The sequence below is a fragment of the Paroedura picta genome, chromosome 1, assembly GCF_049243985.1.
Source record: "Paroedura picta isolate Pp20150507F chromosome 1, Ppicta_v3.0, whole genome shotgun sequence".
NCBI classification, from domain to species: domain Eukaryota; kingdom Metazoa; phylum Chordata; class Lepidosauria; order Squamata; family Gekkonidae; genus Paroedura; species Paroedura picta.
The window spans coordinates 145148076-145169749 of record NC_135369.1 but is presented as its reverse complement, the minus strand read 5'-3'; the positions used below and the strand labels follow the sequence as shown (position 1 = coordinate 145169749).

The following is a 21674-nucleotide window of genomic DNA, read 5'->3' as shown; positions in this document are numbered from 1 at the left end:
TTCCAGGAAAATGGGCCATCGGGAACCCCGGAAAACCTCGCATATGTGCATGAGTCATGATTGTATCAGCATGTTCCCTCCGCAAGTACTGGGTGGGGCAATACAGCCTAAGGAGGTGGGTTTTGTATAAAAGAGAGCTTCCACCTGGAGTTCGGTGGAAGCTCTTACTCCATACCAGCGGACTCCACGTTGCTGAAATAAAGCTTGTTCCTGTTGTATCGTTCACCCGGCCTGGCGTGACGTTTTCTTCAAGGGGCACCCTGTTTCTTCAGTTAGCAAGCGGGTCCCCGACAGTATGGTAGAAAGATGCACAGGTGTACACAATAGACTTTATTGGTCGATAAGCAACTGCAGTGCAGTATATTATCTGCGAAATATTGGATGACTCTGTAATCACTCATTTCAACCAATTTTACAATGCATAATCATGTTTCATAAACACAAATCAGAGACTATAATTATTGTTTGGCCTGCCCTGCTCTTCTTAACAGTGTACTGCAGGGGATACGAAATAGGAAGAAACATAACTTCTTTTTCTTTTCTTTCTTTCTTTGCCTTTATAGAAGGCTACAACATAAGCAGGTTCTGTCAGGGTCCATATTTGGAAAGTGAGACTTCTTCAATTTTCAACAGAATCAAAGTATTATCTTTTAAAGTCTTCAGTTGATAAGACATTGTTATGAGACATTCTGATGAACTGTGTACATCTGCATCCAGATAGTCAGGTGATGTTATATGGTGTTGCTTTTTAGACACAGCTACAGTTCCATGGATTATAGTCATCACTAAATATCTAAAGAAGTGTGTGTGATTGTGTGTCTCCCTAAGGCTCTTTTTTGACATGTAAATAACCCTTCCTTTTATTGAATACCTTATTGTCTGTCCATGTTGTATATCTCCTAAGGCATTAAATGAGTGAGGAAGGTAGTAATTGCTGTCGATTTCTGTATTAATACACAAAAATGTTAATTCACAGCCATGATTTTAATTATTCATTTGTTGTATCCATTTATTTCTATTATCTTCCTGTCTCCTCTGTATCAGAAACTAATAATTTCATTTTCTTTAACATATATTCTAATTTTTGTTCTTATAGTTCCTTACAGTTTAGGTGCAGTCCTAAGCGTATAGGCTTGGACCCAACTAGAAAATCTATAGGGGCAAGAATTTCTGTTCAAAGGGCACAATTTTCCCCAACCTCTCCCATGGTAGTCCTAAATGCTTCCCTCCCCAATTCTATTTTTTTTGAGGGGGCAGGAATAAGATTTTGAGGGCATGTCAGGGTGCCATAGAAATGTGGAGGTGGAAGAATCATTTTCTGTGAGCATTATATACTTGTACCAATGGAAGCATTAATCTGGATCCAACCCATTACTTCGAAGTAAGTTCAGTCTTTTTTAGAATGGTGTACTGTGGTAAGAGTACAACTGAAGTCCACATTAACACCAAACACATAGTAACATTACTTACCACGCTTAATTATCTTCTGGTTTATAATTTGTAGTCCTTGCAATTGTAGAAACGAGTTCTGCTTAAGGAAGGGAGGGCTTTTTGGGGGGTCATTTCCTCCTACCATCCTGCAGATTCCTGCTTCATCCCCATGCTGTTCCCAAGGGATTCACAACTGTTAAGAATGGAACTTCAGGAGCATAGCAGGCTGCAGCATGAGGTAGGAGGTTGTAATGTTCCCTTCCATGGCTTACTCTCTTTTAGAGAACCCTAAGGGACTTGACTAGCCTCCCAGACTTCATGGCAATTAAGCCATTAGAAATGCTCGAGGCATAGAGGTACTCGAGGCAATGATAGAACTATAGTGAGCTCTTGTTGTAATGGTCAACATTTTTAGCAACACAGCCACAAATCAAGACTTAGGTGTCTGATACTGCTGTTTCGCTGTGTATTGTATTGCATTTAAACATTAGAATAATTTAATTTCCAGCCTTCAGAGCTGGGGTTTTAAAAATTTGTGTAAAACAAGAGAACTGGCAAGAGTAGAAATATGGCAGTGTTGCAGTTGGGTCTATGTTCTATCCTGCTCTCGATGCCATTTTTGCTTTCATGCCCTAAATGCTGATCCTATGGTTTGTAAGCTGGTAAATAGAAGAATCAGCAAGAACAAGGATTCCTTCATTCCCCGCAGTCACCCTCAGCTGTGGAGACTGCTGCTATCGAGACTTCAAAGAAGATGTTTGGCTTACAGACCTACAAACCATAATTATTTATAGTACTAGCTTCAAAGCCAGTTCCTAAGAACGGGCCTTGAAAGTATCCTCTCCCCTGGCCAGGCAGCTTAAGGTGGCTTTGGGCCACAGCTTGCAGCTGGATCAAGTGGGGCAAGCAGGGACTGGCCAGCTTGTTAGCAGGCCTGGGACAGAGCTCCTTAGCAGGCAGTCAGCAGGCCAGGAGGCCCTCGTTAGCAGGCCCAGCCTAGCAAGCCAAGAGGCTCTCATTAGCAGGCCCAGCCTAGCAGTCTGGGAGGCCCTCCTTAGCAGGCCCTGCTTAGCAGGCTGAGGGACCCTCCTTAGCAGGCCGAGAGGCCCTTGTTAGCAGGCCCTCCATCACAACTGTTTCCCCAGGGCCTTCTCCCCTTACCTGCTGCTGGCTCCAGGCACTAAGGTGTGTCTGAGAGCAAAGAGGCTAGAGTCTAGGGACGGAGAGCAGGAGCTTTGCTGGCTGCACCCTGATTGGTCCTATTTCAACTTGGACAGCCAGACACATTCCACCCTCCAGGCTGTTTCACAAATATATACAGGAACCTTGGATAAGAATAAGAAATTAACAGGCCAAACTAAAATAGATATTTGGCCATGAGATTCAGATTCCCAGCAACTTACTTTTCAAGCACTGCAGGCCTGATTTTGTTTGGGACCCTTGCCCTAGGGGAAGAGGGGATTTGCCTCCATCAGTGTTTTCCCAATCCCCAGTGACCCTGTTGGGGCTGTTGTGTGCACCTTTGTGGGTTGTTCATGCTTAGAATACTGTACATCCAGCCCTGCAATGGGGCAGGTAATGCCCCGCCCAGACCATTTTAAGTCAGGAAACCAGTTTAGGTGGAAGGCAGGAGTACTTTTTTTCCCCTTGTGTGATGGTGCCAATTGGAATTGTGCCCTGTGGTGCTTGGGAAAGTTTTCCTGCAGATGATGTCTGGCTTTGGAAAATGAAAATTGGGTTACAGGCCAATATCTTGTCTAATGTGGCCTTGTTGATAAAGTAGGGTAGGATGTAGGGCATAGCCACAGTCCCTGAGGTCGGGGAGGAGCTGTCACTCTTCCTAGCTGAAAATGAGATGTGATGTCAAAGACTGGGAAAGCTAGCCATTTGCATCTATCAGTTACATCAGCTATTCTCACCCTTTTTGAGGGCCTCTCCAGTGATTCCTTAATGCTTTTTTTTTTTTTTTTTTTTGGCCCAACTAATTCCAGAGCTCCCTTTTAGGAATTCTTCTCTGGTTCCAGGACCCCTGTCAAGCAAGGGTACTCAACACAACATTGACAGATAGCAAATCATGTATTATTAAACACCAAGAACACTTGAACATTCCAACATACTGGGGAAACTTTTTTAAAGACTCTGAAATTAAGGTTTAGAACATTTGACCAAGAGAAGCATGTGTGTTCATTTTTGTCCTCAAATCAAGCACACAAAAGGAATGGATTGCATGATTTCTTTTTCTTTCCCTTGACAAAGGTCTAACTTTCTAGCAAGTAATGTCATAGGTGACAAAAAGGGTATTTCATCAGTTCAGTTACCATAAACCCTTTGGGCTCCCCTCTTCATATTGTTCAGTCTTAGCCCCCTTCAAATGTGGCAGGGTCCTCCAGAGGGCCATGTGGCTCCTGTTGAGAATGGCCGAGTTACATGACTAAGAATTAGATATGAGCTAGGATTGAGTTTCCATTCTCATCAATAAACAAGCAACAGAAAACAAAGCAGATTTTCATGCAATAATGAATCCATCTGTTCCACTTAATATTTCTGGTAAGAGGAGAAGGAGAAGGAGCATGTCTCATGGCTTAAGTGCCATTCAGTGCTTAATATCCACTCAGGGCAGCTGTCCAGCTCCTGAGTGCCTCCTCCTCCAACTGGCTTGGCTGTCTGTTCAGGGGCCAGCCAATCGCCTTCCATCCCCCACCCCTGACGACCCCCTCCTCCTTCCACTTCCCTCTGAGGCTTGGAGGCTGCACATCCCTGCTGCCTCTGTCAGTGAGTTTCCTAACAGCTGCCTGTAGCCTTTCCAGGTCCTGGGGGAGAGGGAGGCCATCTGCAGAGTTCCCCTCCCACCCCAGTCTAGTGCCCATTGTATTCCTGCATGCAATGGGCTTGGTCCCTAGTCCTTGATAAAGTGTCAAGGAAACATGGCAGGAAATCTCACAATCATACCAATCTATCATCTATCTAAAAATAATTCCCACCGAATGTGACATGGCTTAATTCCAGGTAGAGGAACCAACCAATATATTTTATTGTACACATTCAATATCGTGTATACACACAGTAGTGCTCACCTGTTTTTGCATGAGATTCAGAAATTGTAAGACATCCTATTTTCCATGGGTGCTGCTGCATCTAAGGACAGGTAAGCCTAACATGTCCTCTTTTCTTTGGTTATGTAGAATAGAATGCTAGTGTGTGCATGTCTTGCAGTGATACAGTCCTATTTCTCCTCAGTTGATACCTGTACATACCTCCCAAATAATGTCTGAAGATTCAATGTAGCGTATGTGCACTGGGTGGAAGGGGAACAATTTTCTTTGGATCGTATGAGGTTTGCATTCTGTGACACCCATGGAAGACTGGGTTGTGTCGTGATGTTGTATTTTCTGGTGTACTTATTTGAAAATACATGCAAACTGTTAGCATGGGTTCAAGCTTGTTCTGGCTGATAATATGGGTTGTATTTCTCTTTCTATTTGTGTGTGTTGCAATAGTTGATGGACAGTGGCAAGAGTGGAGTGCTTGGAGCCAGTGCTCAGTGACATGTTCCAATGGCACACAGCAGAGAAGCCGGCAATGCACAGCAGCTGCTCATGGAGGATCGGAGTGCAGAGGTCCATGGGCTGAAAGTAGGGAGTGTTACAACCCCGAATGTACAGGTACATAAGACTCTTTTTTGGAATAATGTGTATGTATTATGAGGGAAAGGTTTCCGTTTGTAAAAGAATACTTAGTAGGCCATGTCTGAAAGTCTTTCATATATGCCAATTTGATGCCTTTTTTTTCTGCCAGGGGAAAATTCCCCCTCATTCTTCTTTAAGGCTTTCTTGAGAGAATGATATTTAGCTATCCTTAAACTTGGTAGTGGTTGAGGAGGTGTAGATTAGGTCCAGCCCAAAAGAGCCATTTGTAAGTTTCATTAATGTCAAAAAGGGGCTTGTATGTTATTCAGCTGTTGCTAGATACATGTTTCTTTATTGTAAATCTGAGGCTTACCATTAACCAATGCAATGAAGAGGAAATATAGCATACTTTTAAAAACAAAATTATATGATTCAATGCTACAGATCTATAGAATGCCTATGATTGTTTGGGAACATTTATTTATTTACAAAAGCATTTGACAGGTTTAAAATACTGAATATTCTTCAGAATGAGGCAAAAGTTGCAAGTAGTAATTCCTTTAACTATTATAAATAAATTATAGGATTTTTCCTTAGCCTTTTTTAATATGAATATTTTTATTGAGCTATGCAACACAAAGGAATTAATGAAAACCATGCTGAGAAAAGTATAATAGATGTGAACAAAAACATACAGTGATGAGTGTAAAGAAAAGAAATACATCACAGAATATATTGAAACTTTAGAATAGCAGCTTAAATGAAAATAACTAGTGATCGCTGTTTGAAATAATTGGGTTTTTATGCATTCAGGACATGCTGTGAAAGTGCAGTTACCAGCAGTCCACATTTAGTTATATGGGAAAGTAGCCTTATTTCATGGATGCCATTCTCTCTGTTTTTAACAGAGATCATACCCAAGTCCTTTGGTTTCAGTAGTAGATTATAAAAAACACATGCTCAACTTTTTCGCTTTATAATTCATGGAAATTTACAATGCTAACTTTGAAAGGAACATGCCCGTAGTGTTTTATTTGTTTGTTGTACTTTTCCATTTGTCATGATATGTCATTCCACATGTTAATTAATTTGAGCCTGTATGCATTTATACTTGGCTATTAGCCAGTTTTTAAACGTGTGCTGGGCTGCAAGGACAGTGGAGCTGGGCAAGGGAAAAAGGAATGTTAGATAAAAGTGTTAGATAAAACATGTTGGATGGGTTTAAAGATGATTGGTTCCATCCCTTTTATGTACCTTAACATTTTTTATCATGGAACTTTTGGTATCCATTTTTCCAAACAGCTAATGGTCAGTGGAATCACTGGGGCCACTGGAGTGGCTGTTCCAAGTCATGTGATGGTGGCTGGGAGAAGCGAATAAGGATATGTCAAGGAGCAGCTATCACTGGACAGCAATGTGAAGGGACTGGAGAGGAAGTGAGGCGGTGTAGTGAGCAGCGATGTCCAGGTAAGAAGCAGCTGATTATGTTTAAAACATGCAATTCTGGTAAAGTTTCTCACTGAACACAGCCACACAAAGGAACTATGTTAAGAAATGGGATTTAAGAAGGAATATTTATTTAAAAGCTATCAGAAATATTTTTCATTACATTTTTTTAACTGTTAAGTGTTGTGTGCTTGGTCTGTGAAATAAGTCAGTTGACATTCTTTGAAGAAAAATATTGAACAGTAAATTGAAAGGTACTCCTAAACATGTCCATAATATTTTGAAACATCCATACACTTTATTTGGATATATTTCTATAATGGATTAATTCAGTTTTTAACTTGTTGCAAGAGGCCATTCTTGACATCTTGATTCACAAACAAAGTTTATAGTAGGTAATATGACCAACAGTGCAGCCCTGAATCATTCCACATCCTTCTAAGGCTATTAAGCGTTGGCTCGTGGCGGGTTACAACATGTATAAACCTCCAATAAAATACCCCAATAAAATTCCATTAAAACCAACTAGAACAATCCCAAAATGACCAGAAGCGGCAGACTAAATCTAACTAGACTCACCCACTAACCACCAAAGGGACGATGACCATAGCCACCTAAGAATAACCCGGGGGGTCCAGCTTTTCCTTAGTGCACCACCCTCAACCATAGACCTAGCAGAAGAGCTCTATCTTACAGGCCCTGCAGAACGCCGAAAGCTCCTGCAGGGTCCGCAGCTCTTCTGGGAGCTCATTCCACAAGGTAGGGCCCAGGACTGAAAAGGCCATGGCCCTGGTTGAGGCCAGATGCGCTTCTTGGGGGCCGGGTGTATGACCAACAAATTAAAACCCACAGAGTGTAAAGCTCTGTGAGGGGCATAGGCCGAGAGGCGGTCCCTCAAGTATGTGGGTCCCAGACCACGTAGAGACTTAAATGTTAGTACTTTGAACTGGATCTGGGCAGCAACTGGTAGCCAATGCAGCTGCTTCAGCACAGGCTGGATTTGGGCCCTCCAAGATGTCCCTGTGAGGACCCTAATAGCCACATTTTGCACCAGCTGTAACTTCCCGACCAAGCCCTAGGGCAGGCCCGCATAGAGAGAGTTACAGAAATCTATTCTGGAGGTGACCATCGCATGGATCAGTGGCCAGATGTTCAGGATGTTCAGTGGTCAGATGTTCAGGCAGGGTGCTAGTAGATTGGTAGATTTAGAAGGGGGCAACTCTGCTTAGGAGTGTACTGCAAAGCAACACTGACATGAACGGCTTGATTTCTAATATTTCCACTTTATTTATTTGACGGTTGGATTACAAAATGACAATTTCATATCAAATATGTGGTATTACAAGTGGGAGATACTGATTTGTGTGGGGCATCTCATTTAAACCTCCCCTGCTATTTTGTCTTCCCCTTCCCTGGCAGCTCCCCTGCTACTCCCCTTTTCCTATTTCCCTCTCTCCTTCCACCCACCAACCAGACTACCTTTATCTGTCTTGCCCCATCTTCAGATTTCCAGCCTTCTGTCCCCCTGGCAGTCTCTGCCTGGGATAATTTTGGCCAAATTGCAAAGTGTTGGCTGAGCCAGGCCCAGCTGGGTGGTAGGAAATGTGTTAGAACTTGTGGGGGGGTTCCCTTCTCGCATGTTACTGCCTATTTCCTTCAGCTTGGCATTCCCCATATCCTCCTTTTTCCTTGCTTCCTTGTCTCCTTCATACCCACCCATCAACCACTATTTTATTATGTACTTACTTCCCATGCCTTCTTCCTCAGTGGGAGCCCAAAGCAGCTTATATCATTCTGCTAAACTCCATTTTATCCTGACAACAGCCCTGTGAGTTAGACTAGGCTGACAGTGTGTGACTGCCCCAAAATCATCCAGTGAGATACCATAGCAAAATGCAGTTTTGAACCAGGATCTCCCAGACCCTAGTCTTTAAGTCTAAGCACTACACCGGCTCACAATTATTATAATTATCTATAATCATGTATATCAGTTTATCTGCCCCTACTATTCTGTATATAATGTCAATATTAATATAATTCTCTCTAATACCAAAGTGGGGAACATCACTGATCATTAGAGCACTGTAATGGAATACCCCTAATATGTGAATTAAACAGTGTTGTTGTTAGGTGCGAAGTCATGTCCGACCCATCGCGACCCCATGGACAATGATCCTCCAGGCCTTCCTGTCCTCTACCATTCCCCGGAGTCCATTTAAGTTTGCACCTACTGCTTCAGTGACTCCATCCAGCCACCTTATTCTCTGTCGTCCCCTTCTTCTTTTGCCCTCAGTTGCTCCCAGCATTAGGCTCTTCTCCAGGGAGTCCTTCCATCTCATGAGGTGGCCAAAGTATTTGAGTTTCATCCTCAGGATCTGGCCTTCTAAAGAGCAGTCAGGGCTGATCTCCTCTAGGACTGACTGGTTTGTTCGCCTTGCAGTCCAAGGGACTCGCAAGAGTCTTCTCCAGCACCAGAGTTCAAAAGCCTCAATTCTGTGAATGAAACAGTAGCTTGATATAGCAATGGCTGGATATTTTCCTTGCATCAGCTACCAGTAGCTTATCAAATGTTTTTCTCCACTTGCTGGGCAGGTTCTCTGCCCAAGCAACCAAGACAAGCCCCTGAGACAATGGCAGTGCTGCTGGGACCAATGCTATTTGAGAAGGTGACTGTGACAGCTTATACCCATCATCACCTTGTAGACCAGTACCGTCACCATTATAGTCAGGGGGCTTTGGTAGCACATGGGGGTTGGCTTCCTCTCAATGTGTTTTACTTCCTTATTCCTCTCTATCCTCCTTTTTTGTTTCATAGTAGAGAAATATCTTCACTGGTAGAAATTATCATGAAGAGGGTTGGGTTGTGAGAGGCTTTTGACACTGGGCAAAAAGGTAGTCCATCCCTGGTACAGCAGCAAACCATCATCATTCCCAAAAAAACACTCTGGAAGCCAGTCAAGTTGATATAACAATGGTTGGATATTTTCCTTACATCAGCTACCAGGAGCCTAGTCACTGTATTTTATATCAGATGACATGTCCAGACATTTCAGAAGGATATTATGCCTTTGGGCTTAGGCTTTTAGACATCTTCTGCCCCTGTAGTTTTGGGGAAGTGTGTGGAGTCACTGTTCTCTGTTGTTAGTTGTGTTTGAGAATATAAACTAATTACAGTTAACGCCATCTGAGCTTCATCTCTACCTGTATCAGACATAGCACATTATCCAAAGGCAGTCTTACAGAATGCATGATTCAAGTGGGTAGCCGTGTTAGTCTGAAGCAGCAGAACACATTTAGAGTCCAATGGGACCTTTAAGACCAACAAAGTTTTATTAAGGTATGAGCTTTTGTGTGTAGGCACATTTCCTCAGATACAATATCATACTACTGTAGTCTGATCTGCATGTTTCCATAACATGTATTGTGACCATGTTTGTATTCCCCAGGAATGTCCCCAGTTGGCAAGAGAACATAAGCCAGTAACAGTCCCTCTTGGCCACTTCTGCAAATTATTAAGCAACAGTATATGACTCAACACCACCCATAAGGGCAACCTCATCTTACATTAGTTGTCTGACTATGCCTGGATCAACCTTACCCACAATCAACATTATATTTAATCCATATAATGGTTAAATTTCCATTTCCCCACGCATGGTTTGCTTGCCCTCTTCAAGCTCCACCTCTTAAATCCCAAGTTATTTCCCTACCCAGAGCTGGCCAGCATACAGCAAGATTCCACCAGGCTTCTGGGTCAGGATGATGACCCTGAAGCCAAAGAAATAAAATGTTCTCAGGTGGAGCCACCCACCAGAGTTCTTTTCAGGGCCATAAGCTGAATTGGAGTTAGGGTTACCAACTTTGGGTAGGGAAATGAAGGGTAGAACATGAGGAAGGCAAGGTTTGAGTAGGGGAGGGAACTCAACAGGGTATAATGTTAGGGCCCAATCCCCTCCATGGGCAGAGGGGGAGTTTGATAACAAACCATCCTTTGGACAATGTTGCCCGCATCACATTAGCAAAGTATCCCTTGGCCAGAAATGTACTAAGTCATGTCAGTTTCATCCAGGAAACTGACCCAGCCATGTCCACACTGGCACACCAAGTGCAATGTACATTCTCCGTCTGGATGCTGAAGCATGTAAGGCAATATTGTTTCCATGAGGGGCCTCATGTTTCCAGGAGGGGCATCAAGTAGATAGAAAGGAAAGAGAAAGTTTAGTGTCAGCAGCATGCTGGTGATACAGTATTCCAGATTGCCAAGTCATTTTTCCAGAAGTTTTATGTAGATGCCAAAAAGACACATGGGAAACTTGAAGCATCTCATAAACCAAGGATTGACGTGTTAATCTTTGAGATCGGTACCTCAAGAAGGAATGGCATTTCTCCAGAAGATGCCTTCTTTTCTTTTCTTGGTTCAATGAACTGGAATGGTCAATTGTATTCAAAGTCACTAAGATATGTTAGAAGAACCAACTGGGGTGCATTCCCACTGTTAACTGACAGATGGCCAAGTTGGTTTTTGCCCCATGCCTAGATAAAAAGGCAGGCTGTTAGGATACTAGGTAGTCTGTCTCATTCAGAACATATGAGACCATATGGGGCAGGTTGCCCCAAATTTGTTCACCCTACTACTTTATGATAGGGATTAGGGGAGGCTATTGGAAGGAGAGAGGGAATGTATTATAATGAACACCATGCACCATAATAAAATTGTAACTAATGTGATCTTTTTCACTACATTTTTTCCAGATAAATTTTATAAGATATTTGTAGCAGCATTTACATTTCTGTGTCTTGAGGTAAACCAGTGCTGCTAAAATCCAATTTTCAAAGGTTGCCACCTACTGTTAATAAAATATTTTGCAAATAAAAAAGAATTTACAAGTTAACACATATTATAGGTGGTACATGATTTTCTTTTTTATATTGGAGTGTTTATGTCATTTTAAATCACAGCCCAAGAGTACAAGAACAAACATCAAAAGTACTATACATCTAATTATTATTTATAAGTGTTTACATATAATTATTTATGTGGATTCACAAATAAGCTACAGATCAATGATATGTAAGCTATAGATGCATTTGATTTAATGTTGCCTTTTAATTTGGCCTCATATTATTTTCACTGATGCTTTAACCATATTCCTAACAATCAAATATTGGGCCAACTTTCTCTTAGAACATAAACACTCCCACAGGTACCACTGAGCTACCATGCATATCACTTACTAATTGGAATTTTTATTTATGCGGATCATATATGCCCATGGTGACTCACAAAATATATGCAGTATACAATAATACAATACAAGAATATGACCTCTGCAGGATACTCTAGGGCAGGGGTAGTCAAACTGTGGCCCTCCAGATGTCCATGGACTACAATTCCCAGAAGCCCCTGCCAGCGAATCTGGAGGGCCGCAGTTTGACTACCCCTGCTCTAGGGTATTTATATTAAAGTAAATGAGAGACAAAAAAATCAAGACATAGGTACAGCAAATGTGTTTAATTTATAGAAATCCAGATAGATAGATAGGTAGGTAGGTAGGTAGGTAGGTAGGTAGGTAGGTAGGTAGGTAGGTAGGTAGATAGATAGATAGATAGATAGATAGATAGATAGATAGATAGATAGATAGATAGATAGATAGATAGATAGATAGATAGATAGATAGAGATAGTTGAGTTCCTGCACCGCGACCTCTTCCTTTGTTGACAGTTCTCTTCAAATATTCAGATGGTTTTTCCCCACAGTTTAATGTAGATATTAATCAGCATGAGGGGAATACGTAAACTTGAGGAATTCCATAGGCTAATGGCCAAGTAGGAGAGCAGGTTCTCTAGCACTGCCTTCTGAGACCTGTACTCTAAGAAGGTCTGGAAATAATACTGCAGCAAGAATAAGTAGTGTAGAAGGATGCCGTGGTCCGGCACAGGGAGATGGACAACTGTTTAAACTGTGGCTGATGCTGACCTTCAATCTAGATTGTCATTAATTTGTTTTAATTAAATTTTTAAATTTAAATTCTTAATTTTAACAAATCGTATTTATTCAGTATAATGCTGTACACTGCCCTGAGCTGGCTTGCTGGAGCATGGTATAAAATTCAACTCAAATCAATAAATAATTATACTGAAAGAAGCAACATGAAGGAGGATCAACAGGGACATGAGTTTTACCTATTTCTTTTAAATCCCTTGCTCAATCTGAGGCTCTACTAGAAGTACAATCAATCATTCAATCAATCAATCAGTCAATCAATGTGAACATTTTAAAAAATAAATACTTTATAACTTTTGATACTCCTTGTTCATTTTCTGAACCACATAGACATCCATCATCATGGACATGCTTTTGTAAAGAGAATGCCAGGGGGAAGGCTGGCAGTTGGCAAGCTGCTATTCCTCCGGGGGCACACAAGGCAGGAAACTGCCCCTGTAGGGATCAAGACCTAGACAGTGGGATCTGGGAAGGGAAGGTGGTGTCATAACGCTCTCAGTGGACAATTCTAAGCAAAGGTTGGGGGGTGGCAGAGGGTTACCTCTCCAGTTGCTGAGAAAACTTTGTGGAGCAGGTGGAACTCCTGCAGGTTGGAGCAGGCCTGTTATACCACAGAGACCCCGAAGGAAACCACCTAAGCATCTCATTTGCTTGAAAACCTTTTGCTGGACTAACCATAAATCATCTACGACTTTACAGCATGTTACGCACACACACACCTATGTACAGGATGAGAAATAAGCATAGCTTGCAACACACAATTATACCAATACTGTACTGGCAGCACTCCTGTCTACTGGCAGCAGATGCAAGTAGAATAGATAGAGCTAGCTACCCTAGCTGTGCCCAAGGTGAGATAGGCTTGCAAGGTTATCCAATAAGACTGTGAGGGGGAAAAAAGTTATCTTTTCCTGACCCAAATGAGATGCACTCTCTTTGCAGAGTAGAACAATAGCTGAGAGTGGTGTTCCTAGATATTACATATCTTAGAAGGTGGGGCTCCAAACAGAAACACTATACCGGTATTTGTTGGGGCTACACCTAACAGATTTCCCTTGACCAACCAGCTATACTTCATAACTGGTTTTAGATAAGAGTGCATTATTTAATATTATTGACCACTGAGGAAGACCCAGTGAGGCCGAAACATGTTTGGTCTGTTCACATGCAGTTAGATCTGTATAGTAGTTTTTATATAATTTATACTTTGTTTTTAACCTAATGTTGGTGCACTTTAATAAATAATTAAGATTTTATATTGTTTTATAGCTCTACTTTTGAGTTCCTGGCAATCTTTCAATGATGATCACAACAAAGCAAATTTGAGACCAATGGCATGGAAGATGGGGAAACTGTAGTAGGGGCACAGAAGCACCATGAGGCCATGGGAAATGTGGCTCTCCAGTAGAAAGTCTCCCAGTAGCACCTTCCCAGTAGAAGAAGAGTTTGTTTTTATACCCTGCTTTTCACTGCCCAAAGCAGTCTCACCTTCCCTTCCTCTCCCCACAACAGACACCCTGCGAAGTAGATGAGGATGAGAGCTCTGAGATATACTGCTCTGTGAGAACAGTTTTTAACAGGACTATGACTAGCCCAAGGTCACCAAACATGTGGAGGAGCAGGGAATCAAATCCAGCTCACCACATTAGAAGCCGCTGCTTTTAACCACTACACCAAGCTGTACAAAGTGCCATTGCCTGAAAGAGATGCAGCTAGCAAATAGGCAGAAGAAGCTGTTGCAGGAGGATGGTATAATCTTTTTTGAGTTGCTCATTGACTGTCATTCCTTTAAATTTGGACCTTCTGGCCAATGGCTTATCAGAGCAATCCAAGGAGGGAGACACTTGGAAATACTTATTTCCTACATGGAGAGGTGATTTTGTGGTTAATAAGGTTTGCAATTTCAGAAGAAAGGAATACTTTTGTCTTCTGTGTTCTCTGTGTGTTTGCGTTAGTGTTTGTATGTAGAGGTGAGTGCCACACAGTCCCCTTCCTCATCCCAAGCAGCCCCTTTCCTCCAGGGGAACTGATCTCTGCAATCTGGAGAGGAGCTTTCATTCTGGGGGTTCTCTAGGCTCCACCTGGAGGCTGGCATACCTGAACAGTGACAGGGATGCCAGCCTCCCACTGGGACCCGGAGATCCCACTCCAAGGGTTTCTTGAAGCCTGAAGAATGTTTTTGGGGTTTCTGAGTGGTAAAAAATGTGAGAAAAGCTGACATAGAAGCAGTAATTGAGAAACCCCATATAGCATTTATTTAGAGCTAGGTTATCTTACACAAATGTGGTAATCCAGTTGTGGAATGATTGCTATAACACTCCATAACTACAGTCCAGAGGCTTCTTGGAGAAGATCATGAAATGTTGACATGTAAACTCAAGGATAACTTTGACCATGTACATCTACTATTTTTATGGAAGACATTCAGCTTTTCATTTCGGTTCATGAAGATGTCTGTGGTTCATGAAGATGTCACTGAATGATTGATGAAATCAATCTAAAAGTACATCAGACATTTTATCAAACAGAACATGTGAAAAGCAAAAAATGAATGCACTGCTCCGCTCTGATGGAAAACATGATAAAACTTTTTTTTGCAAATAAATAATAAGATTAATGCATCGTAAAGGCTTCCCTCTTTTAAATAGGAAGCAGATTTTAATGTTTTTAAAGTTATTTTAATGCGATAATAATTGCAGGTGATGTCATAGAACAAGCATTCCCTCCTATGTCCTATGGAGGTCATCTATCAGGACAACCAGTGCTGTTTCTGTCCCCATGGCCAGGCCAGAAACCTGACTGGGATGGATCTAGAAATGAAGCTTTGTCCGGGAATGCTGATATTTGGTCTGTGGCAGTCCTTTCTATCATTTTTCCTAGAAAGAGGCAGTAGTTAGGGGGTTCCCATGGATCCAGAGATGATTTTTTCAGCAGTGGCCATACCACTGCTTATTTCAACCCCTTTGGGAATTCTCCCGTAGAGAGGGAGAGGTTGACTATGTCCTGGAGGGGGCCCCATGAGGGTCAGGGGTCTAGTGGGAATGTGGTCAGCCTTACTGAAGCTAGCATCCTGTTAACTTCATTCAGCATGGGTCTAGATATAAAACTTCTGCAGCTCAACTTTTAGATTCCTAACTTATTTAGTCAGGTTGGGTTTTTGTTTCCCTTTTTGGTTTTATAAAATTCATATAATTTTACTACAAAATAAGAAAGAAATAGAAATATCCCTTATACTAGAAATTAAGCCCGCTGTAAAAAAAATACAGCAGGCACTAGCCGTTCCCAAGCACCCCCCCCCCAGGCTGAAGCCGTCCCCAGGCAGCCGGGAGCTCAATCTGCGCCTCTCCAAGGCGGTGAGTGGGCTTCTGGATGCCTGGAAAGGCCTTTTCCCGGGGGGAGGGGGAGGAAAAAGCCTTTCCAGGTGCTGGGGAGCCTTTCCAGGAACTGGGCTGTTTCCTCCACCACCACGCCAGGGAAAAGGCCTTTACAGGTTCTGCAAGCCGGTTCTGCAAACCGGTGATCGCGCTCCCCAGTGGCTAGGAAGGCTTTCCACCCCAGGCGAAAGGCTCGGAGAGCCGGCGATAGTGCTCCGCGACGCCTGGGAAGGCTCCCCCGCTGCCCCCCGGGCCAGGCGACAGGCGGCTGCGGGCCTACCTTCCCTTTCGGTGGCCAACAGAGGAATGGCCACTGTGGGGTGGAGGTTTGCCCTTGTGGGGGGGTTGGGCAGGTTGGGAGGCGCCTCCCGATTGGGCCCTCCGCTTGTCAGTCCAGGGGAAGGGGCCAATGGGCACCCTTCCTCATCCTGGACAGGGCCCGCCCTCAGGGCCGTTACTCTTTTATGTTATCCGCTCCGCAAGAACGGTTAAAGATATGTGCCTGGTTGTTGTATATGCCCTTGGAGGTGTATATATGTACATGGGGGTACTGGTTTATACATGCAGTTCAACACAGTCTACTTTAGTTGTGGGGGAACATGCCTGTACAGACTTTCCTTCTCTCTACTCTGTCCTGTGAACATATTACTGAGATCTGATTAGGCCTGCATGAGGTTAGTTGGGTCTATTCTGAGATTCTACTACACAAAGGGAGGACATCTTATAGACCCAGCCTTGAAACTATTTACTAGCAAGGTCGTCCCTCACCTCTTGTACGCTGCTGAAATCTGGGGTTGGAAGGAAGATATTATTACCAGCTTAGAAACTATTCAAAATCTTTTTCTCAGGCGCATCTTAGTCCTTCCAAAGGGAACATCAGCAGCTCTTAGCAGAAACTGGCCTGCCCTCAATTAGGGCTCGCATACATTTGGCCATTGTAAAAGTATGGAAGAAATGGATGCATGGAACATCAAGTTCAAATTCACTTAGTGAACAATCTTTTAAGCTTCTGTTGGCCAAAGATCCTTCTCGCTCCAGATTTTTAAATAACATTTTGTCACGTTATTCCATCCCAGATGACCTGTTAAACTCTTCAGGAGATAATAACCAACTCAGAGATTGGGTATTTATCTCAGATGCCTTGATTGATAGATCATTAATCCTGCAATCTAAAATTTCACCCTGGTACAAATTATTCAAAACAAACCATTTGAGATCTTCCTATCTAGTCTATCTTTCAACTCATAGTCTCAGAGTAGCTTTTACCTCCATGCGATTTCAAACAATGCCAACAGCTGTACTGAGTGGGCGATACCATAAAACACCAAAAGATCAATGCTTCTGTATTTGTGGAGCTTTAGTCCTGGAGGATCTCCCACATTACATTCTCACTTGCCCATTGTATACAGATCCTAGGGCCAAATTTCTAGCTGGCCTACTAGATGGGCTAAATGATAAATCCGAACAGGAAAAACTTGTGTTTTTGTTAGCTGATACTAATTCATTTGTTTCTAACAAAATGTCATTATTTGCCCTTGCAGCAAAGAAAATAAGGGCCAGAGTGGTGATGCAGAGAGCAAGTACCTAGAGGAGCTTTAGGATAGGTGGACATATGTAGTCTGGAAATGTTTTTATGATGTTAAGTGATTGTTGTCTGAGATTGCACATTCTTTTTATTACTGATTTGAAATGTTTTAAATCCTTTTATATTTTCCTTTTGTATTGTAATGGCCTATGGCTACATGCAATAAAATCTGACTTGACTTGACTAGTCTGATTAGGCCTGCATAGCAGATATCCTGGGCCATGTTACTATAGTTCCACTTCATTGGGGAACATAAGCAACTCAGCTTTTTAGAAGAGCAGTCTTTTCCTTCACAGCATTCCTTATGACAAGGCATCATGCAAGCACACTATGTGTTTGTAAATGCAGCAGTATTCTGCTTTAAGTATCAACCTGCTCTGCCTCAAAATAGGCTAACCGCTGAATAAATGTGGCAATGTAAAATCTTTAAAAATGATTTGCTCTTTTAAAAACATTTTTTTCAGCTGGATATGCATAAAGGTACCTTTGTATATTGTCTTTTTAAAATAAATAAAAATCAATACAGCTCAACCACTGTGTGAAACTATACAAATAAATATATGCAAAGCACATAGATTAAACAAAAATTCCAAGAAATGCATGCAGCTCTATGCTTATCATAATATCAGAGAGATATTACTGAATATCACTTTCCTCCTCTCTCAACTCATTAGGATTTTATGTTTCTTTTGGATTTATGATGCAACTGCCATGTCCCATAGATGTAAGGTGCTTTGAAACACACCAGGAAGTTCCTGGGATCCTGACAGCTTCTTGGTTCGCTAGGGAAAAGAGCCATGAAATGCACCAAGAAATCAGTACAGCAAAGTTCCATTTTCATAGAGTAGCCATTTGCTCTAGCTGCCAGTAATAGCAAGAGGGATGGCTGCTGTAAAACATGATCTGGGTACTGAGATGTATGGGGTGTGTGCACTGGTTTGACTGAAAGATTAGAGTTCACCCTGAATCTGGTAGATAAGAAGCTTTGTGAAATCTTTGTGATAAGTTTTTATTATCCTTTTGCTTAGATCTGTAACAAGTAAGCTTGATAATATTGTGTTCTAGCCAAAGAATAGCAATAAAGTTTTCTTGTTTAAGACAGCAGACCTCCTCGCACACCTTAATCACTCACTCCTGCTTAGACAGGGATGGACAGAAAGGCTTAACTAATTGTCAAATTCTGCCCTTTTCACATGCACAAACACTTTAATAGTGCTCCCCAGGTCACTGGCAATGTGGGAAGCTTGATTAATAACTTGTAGTGGTGGCACATAGAAGAGGAAGATGCTTTCCATGCAGGCACAACATGCATGCTAGCACAAAATAGATCCAGGGTGAGTTTATGACAGAAACAACACCCTTTCCCAAACATTTGCCATTAGCACACATTCTTGCTGGTTTGGCACTGTCAGCTCTCCTGATTTGAGAGCATTGATGCTGAAGTATATTTAGCAACCTATTTTATGTACTTCCACATCATTGAAACATCTGCAGGGATCTATTTGTCAACCGCTGAGGCACTCAACCTTTAAGATATTCACTGCCATCCCAGGTTTGATTTGTTAGTATCCTTATGGCAAGAAACAAATGCTATTTATTTATTTAAGCCAGTGGTCCCCAGCCTGCGGGCCACGGCCCGCTGCCGGGCCGCGAAGGCCATGGCGCCGGGCCACGGCTCCCTCTCCCCGCCCCCCCCGCAGTAAAAAACTTCCCAGGCCGCAAGCTTGCGGCCTGGGAAGCTTCTTACTGCGAAGGGCGGGGAGAGGGAAGCAGGGCCGGCCGCGCCCGTGCGCGCCCCGATGCGCGGGCGTGGCCCGTGGGCGCGGCCCGATGCGTGGGCGTGGCCCACGCGGGCCGCGGGCCGCGCCCCGATGCCCTGCCGGTCCCCAACCTCAGAAAAGTTGGGGACTACTGATTTAAACCATGTTTATACTAATTTTATTGAAAATCTTTTCTAAAGCTCAAAGCAGCTTATGAAATTAAATGAAATTATAAAGCCACAAATATCAGTCAACCAACCATCAACAAAATAAAACACCTAGACCCTGTCTGCACCAGGCTGCCTCCAGGTGCTTCCAAAGGGCAGTGTGTCCTGCTGCTTCCTGTGTCTTCACAGGGCAAGATTTTCCCTGCTGGACCTGGTCCGCTTCGAATTTCTGTTTCCACCCAAGGTAGCCAGTGGGGGGCAGAGTGGAGGCCATTCCCCCTGTTTAGGTAGCACTACTACATTCCTAAACAAACAAAAATATTCCCCAGGTGGCTTGGCAGCACTGCAGAGCACTGTGGATCTGCCTAGGGCATTTTGTGTCCCTTTTGGGACACCATAATCAGCCCAGGGCTGTGGAGGAGCAAGGCCTGGAAGGCCCAACTTTTCCCTGCTGCATAGGCCTCCCCTGGCATAGGCCCTGTTGACACCCGGGACAAAAAAGGAAATGTGGAAATATCTGCCTCTTGCCACAAGGGCCATGGTTCTTACCTCTTGTTCAGCTGGATTATGATACAGGAGGAATGCAAATGGCTGAGAGATACTAATGCACTCCTGGTAGTTATTTTTTTAGTGCACAAGAAGAAGATGGCCATCTAGGGTTGTGGTTAAAAGGTAAACGTAAAGGTTTCCCCTGTGCAAGCACCGGGTCATGCCTGACCCTTGGGGTGATGCCCTCTAGCATTTTCATGGCAGACTCAATATGGGGTGGTTTGCCAGTGCCTTCCCCAGTCCATTACCATTTACCCCCCAGCAAGCTGGGTACTCATTTCACCAACCTCGGAAGGATGGAAGGCTGAGTCAACCTTGAGCTGACTGCTGGGATCAAACAGCTTCAGACAGCATTTCTGCTGCCTTACCACCCTGCGCCACAAGAGGCTGTTACTGCTGGGCAAAAACAGAGAACTGAGACTTGGCTTTCAATCCTCGCTCAGTTGTGAACCTCACTAGGTGACTCCTGACCAGCCACTGTCACCTTTCCTAGCCTGTTTCTTGAGGGGTTTATGAGCATAAAATACTCACAACCCACAATAACTCTTCTTGACTTCTGGTGTCTGAATTTCGATGGCTTTCCCTCTTTTATGGATTAAAATTTTCTATTCTGTTTATGCCACTGATGGTTTTGAATTTGAATAGAAGTAAACCTGCCCCCTCCAGCTGTTTGCCAAGTTAAAAGCACTCCCATCTTGCTTTCTCCTCAGAAGGTAATGGTTCTCCCACTGTGGTTTGGATCAGAAAAGTGATTCTCTTGCTGGTGGATGGCGAAGGAGAAACAGCACAAGCTGTAGGAAACTTCCATGTGTCTCTACACAGGGTGCAAAGTGACCCTGAAATGCATTTGTTGCTCAGTGATGTTATAGATTTACTTAATATGAAAAATACTTAAAATGAAAATAATAAAATGAAAAATAAATCATAATGATGATGGTTAATGTAAGATTCTTGCATTTTGCGTTAAGGAGTATGGATTAACTTTACAAATGGGTCTCAAAGCTACAGGAAGTTTAAAAGAGGGTCCCATATTTTGTAGGGAAAACCTTTTCCTTACATGTGGGTCCCTGCATTCCAGCATCCTACCTTTTCTCTACTTTTTCATGCCATGTATCTGAATGCTAAATATGCCCTTTTTCATGAATCATTATGTCAAAGTTGTGGTCAAGTGGATGAGAAAGGATAAGCTGCATCTGAATCTTCTAGATAAGATCAATATATAACTAGAGAGGAAAGCATATGTTTTGGGAGGGGCGGAGATGCCAGTTCAAGCTGTCCATGGCCAATCAGGTATAGAGGCTAGTATGTGTGTGTGTTTTCTTGAGCCCAGAAGAACAGGTAGGCAGTGTTGCTAGCAGTGATTTCTTCCATCTTTATTAACTTGTAGGTTGTCTTTCCGAGTCACACAGATTCATGATTCATGAAGCCTATCTGGTTGGGAAAATGGCAGAGAATAAACAAGTTAATTAGATAAAATACAGCAGCTAAGTTTTTTTTATATAGGTTGAATGGTATGTGGGTATTACTTTAGTTTTGAAACTGCTTTATTGGGTATCTGTTTGCTTATGTGCTCAGTTCTTATCCATAATGAAGGAATTGGAAGTATATAGCTGAAGGACTGGCTGCCCCAAAGTAATCATATGCACCTTCAAGCTATCTTCGTGATGGCCTCTGTTCAAAGATTCATACTGAATGAGGCTCTTGTACCATATGCAAAAGATTTCCAGGGGGG

At 42.8% G+C, this 21674-nt stretch overlaps 1 protein-coding gene across 6 annotated transcripts in view; it reads left to right on the top strand.

Moving 5' to 3' along the window:
• Nucleotides 1–21674, top strand: part of ADGRB3 (adhesion G protein-coupled receptor B3) — a 628454-nt gene that overhangs the window by 253224 nt on the left and 353556 nt on the right. For all 6 annotated transcript variants that reach the window (XM_077307622.1, XM_077307613.1, XM_077307604.1 and 3 more), the window contains 2 exons: nucleotides 4929–5093; nucleotides 6360–6524. In XM_077307622.1, the coding sequence (XP_077163737.1) occupies nucleotides 4929–5093; nucleotides 6360–6524 (330 nt within the window). The remainder of the gene's footprint in view (nucleotides 1–4928; nucleotides 5094–6359; nucleotides 6525–21674) is intronic.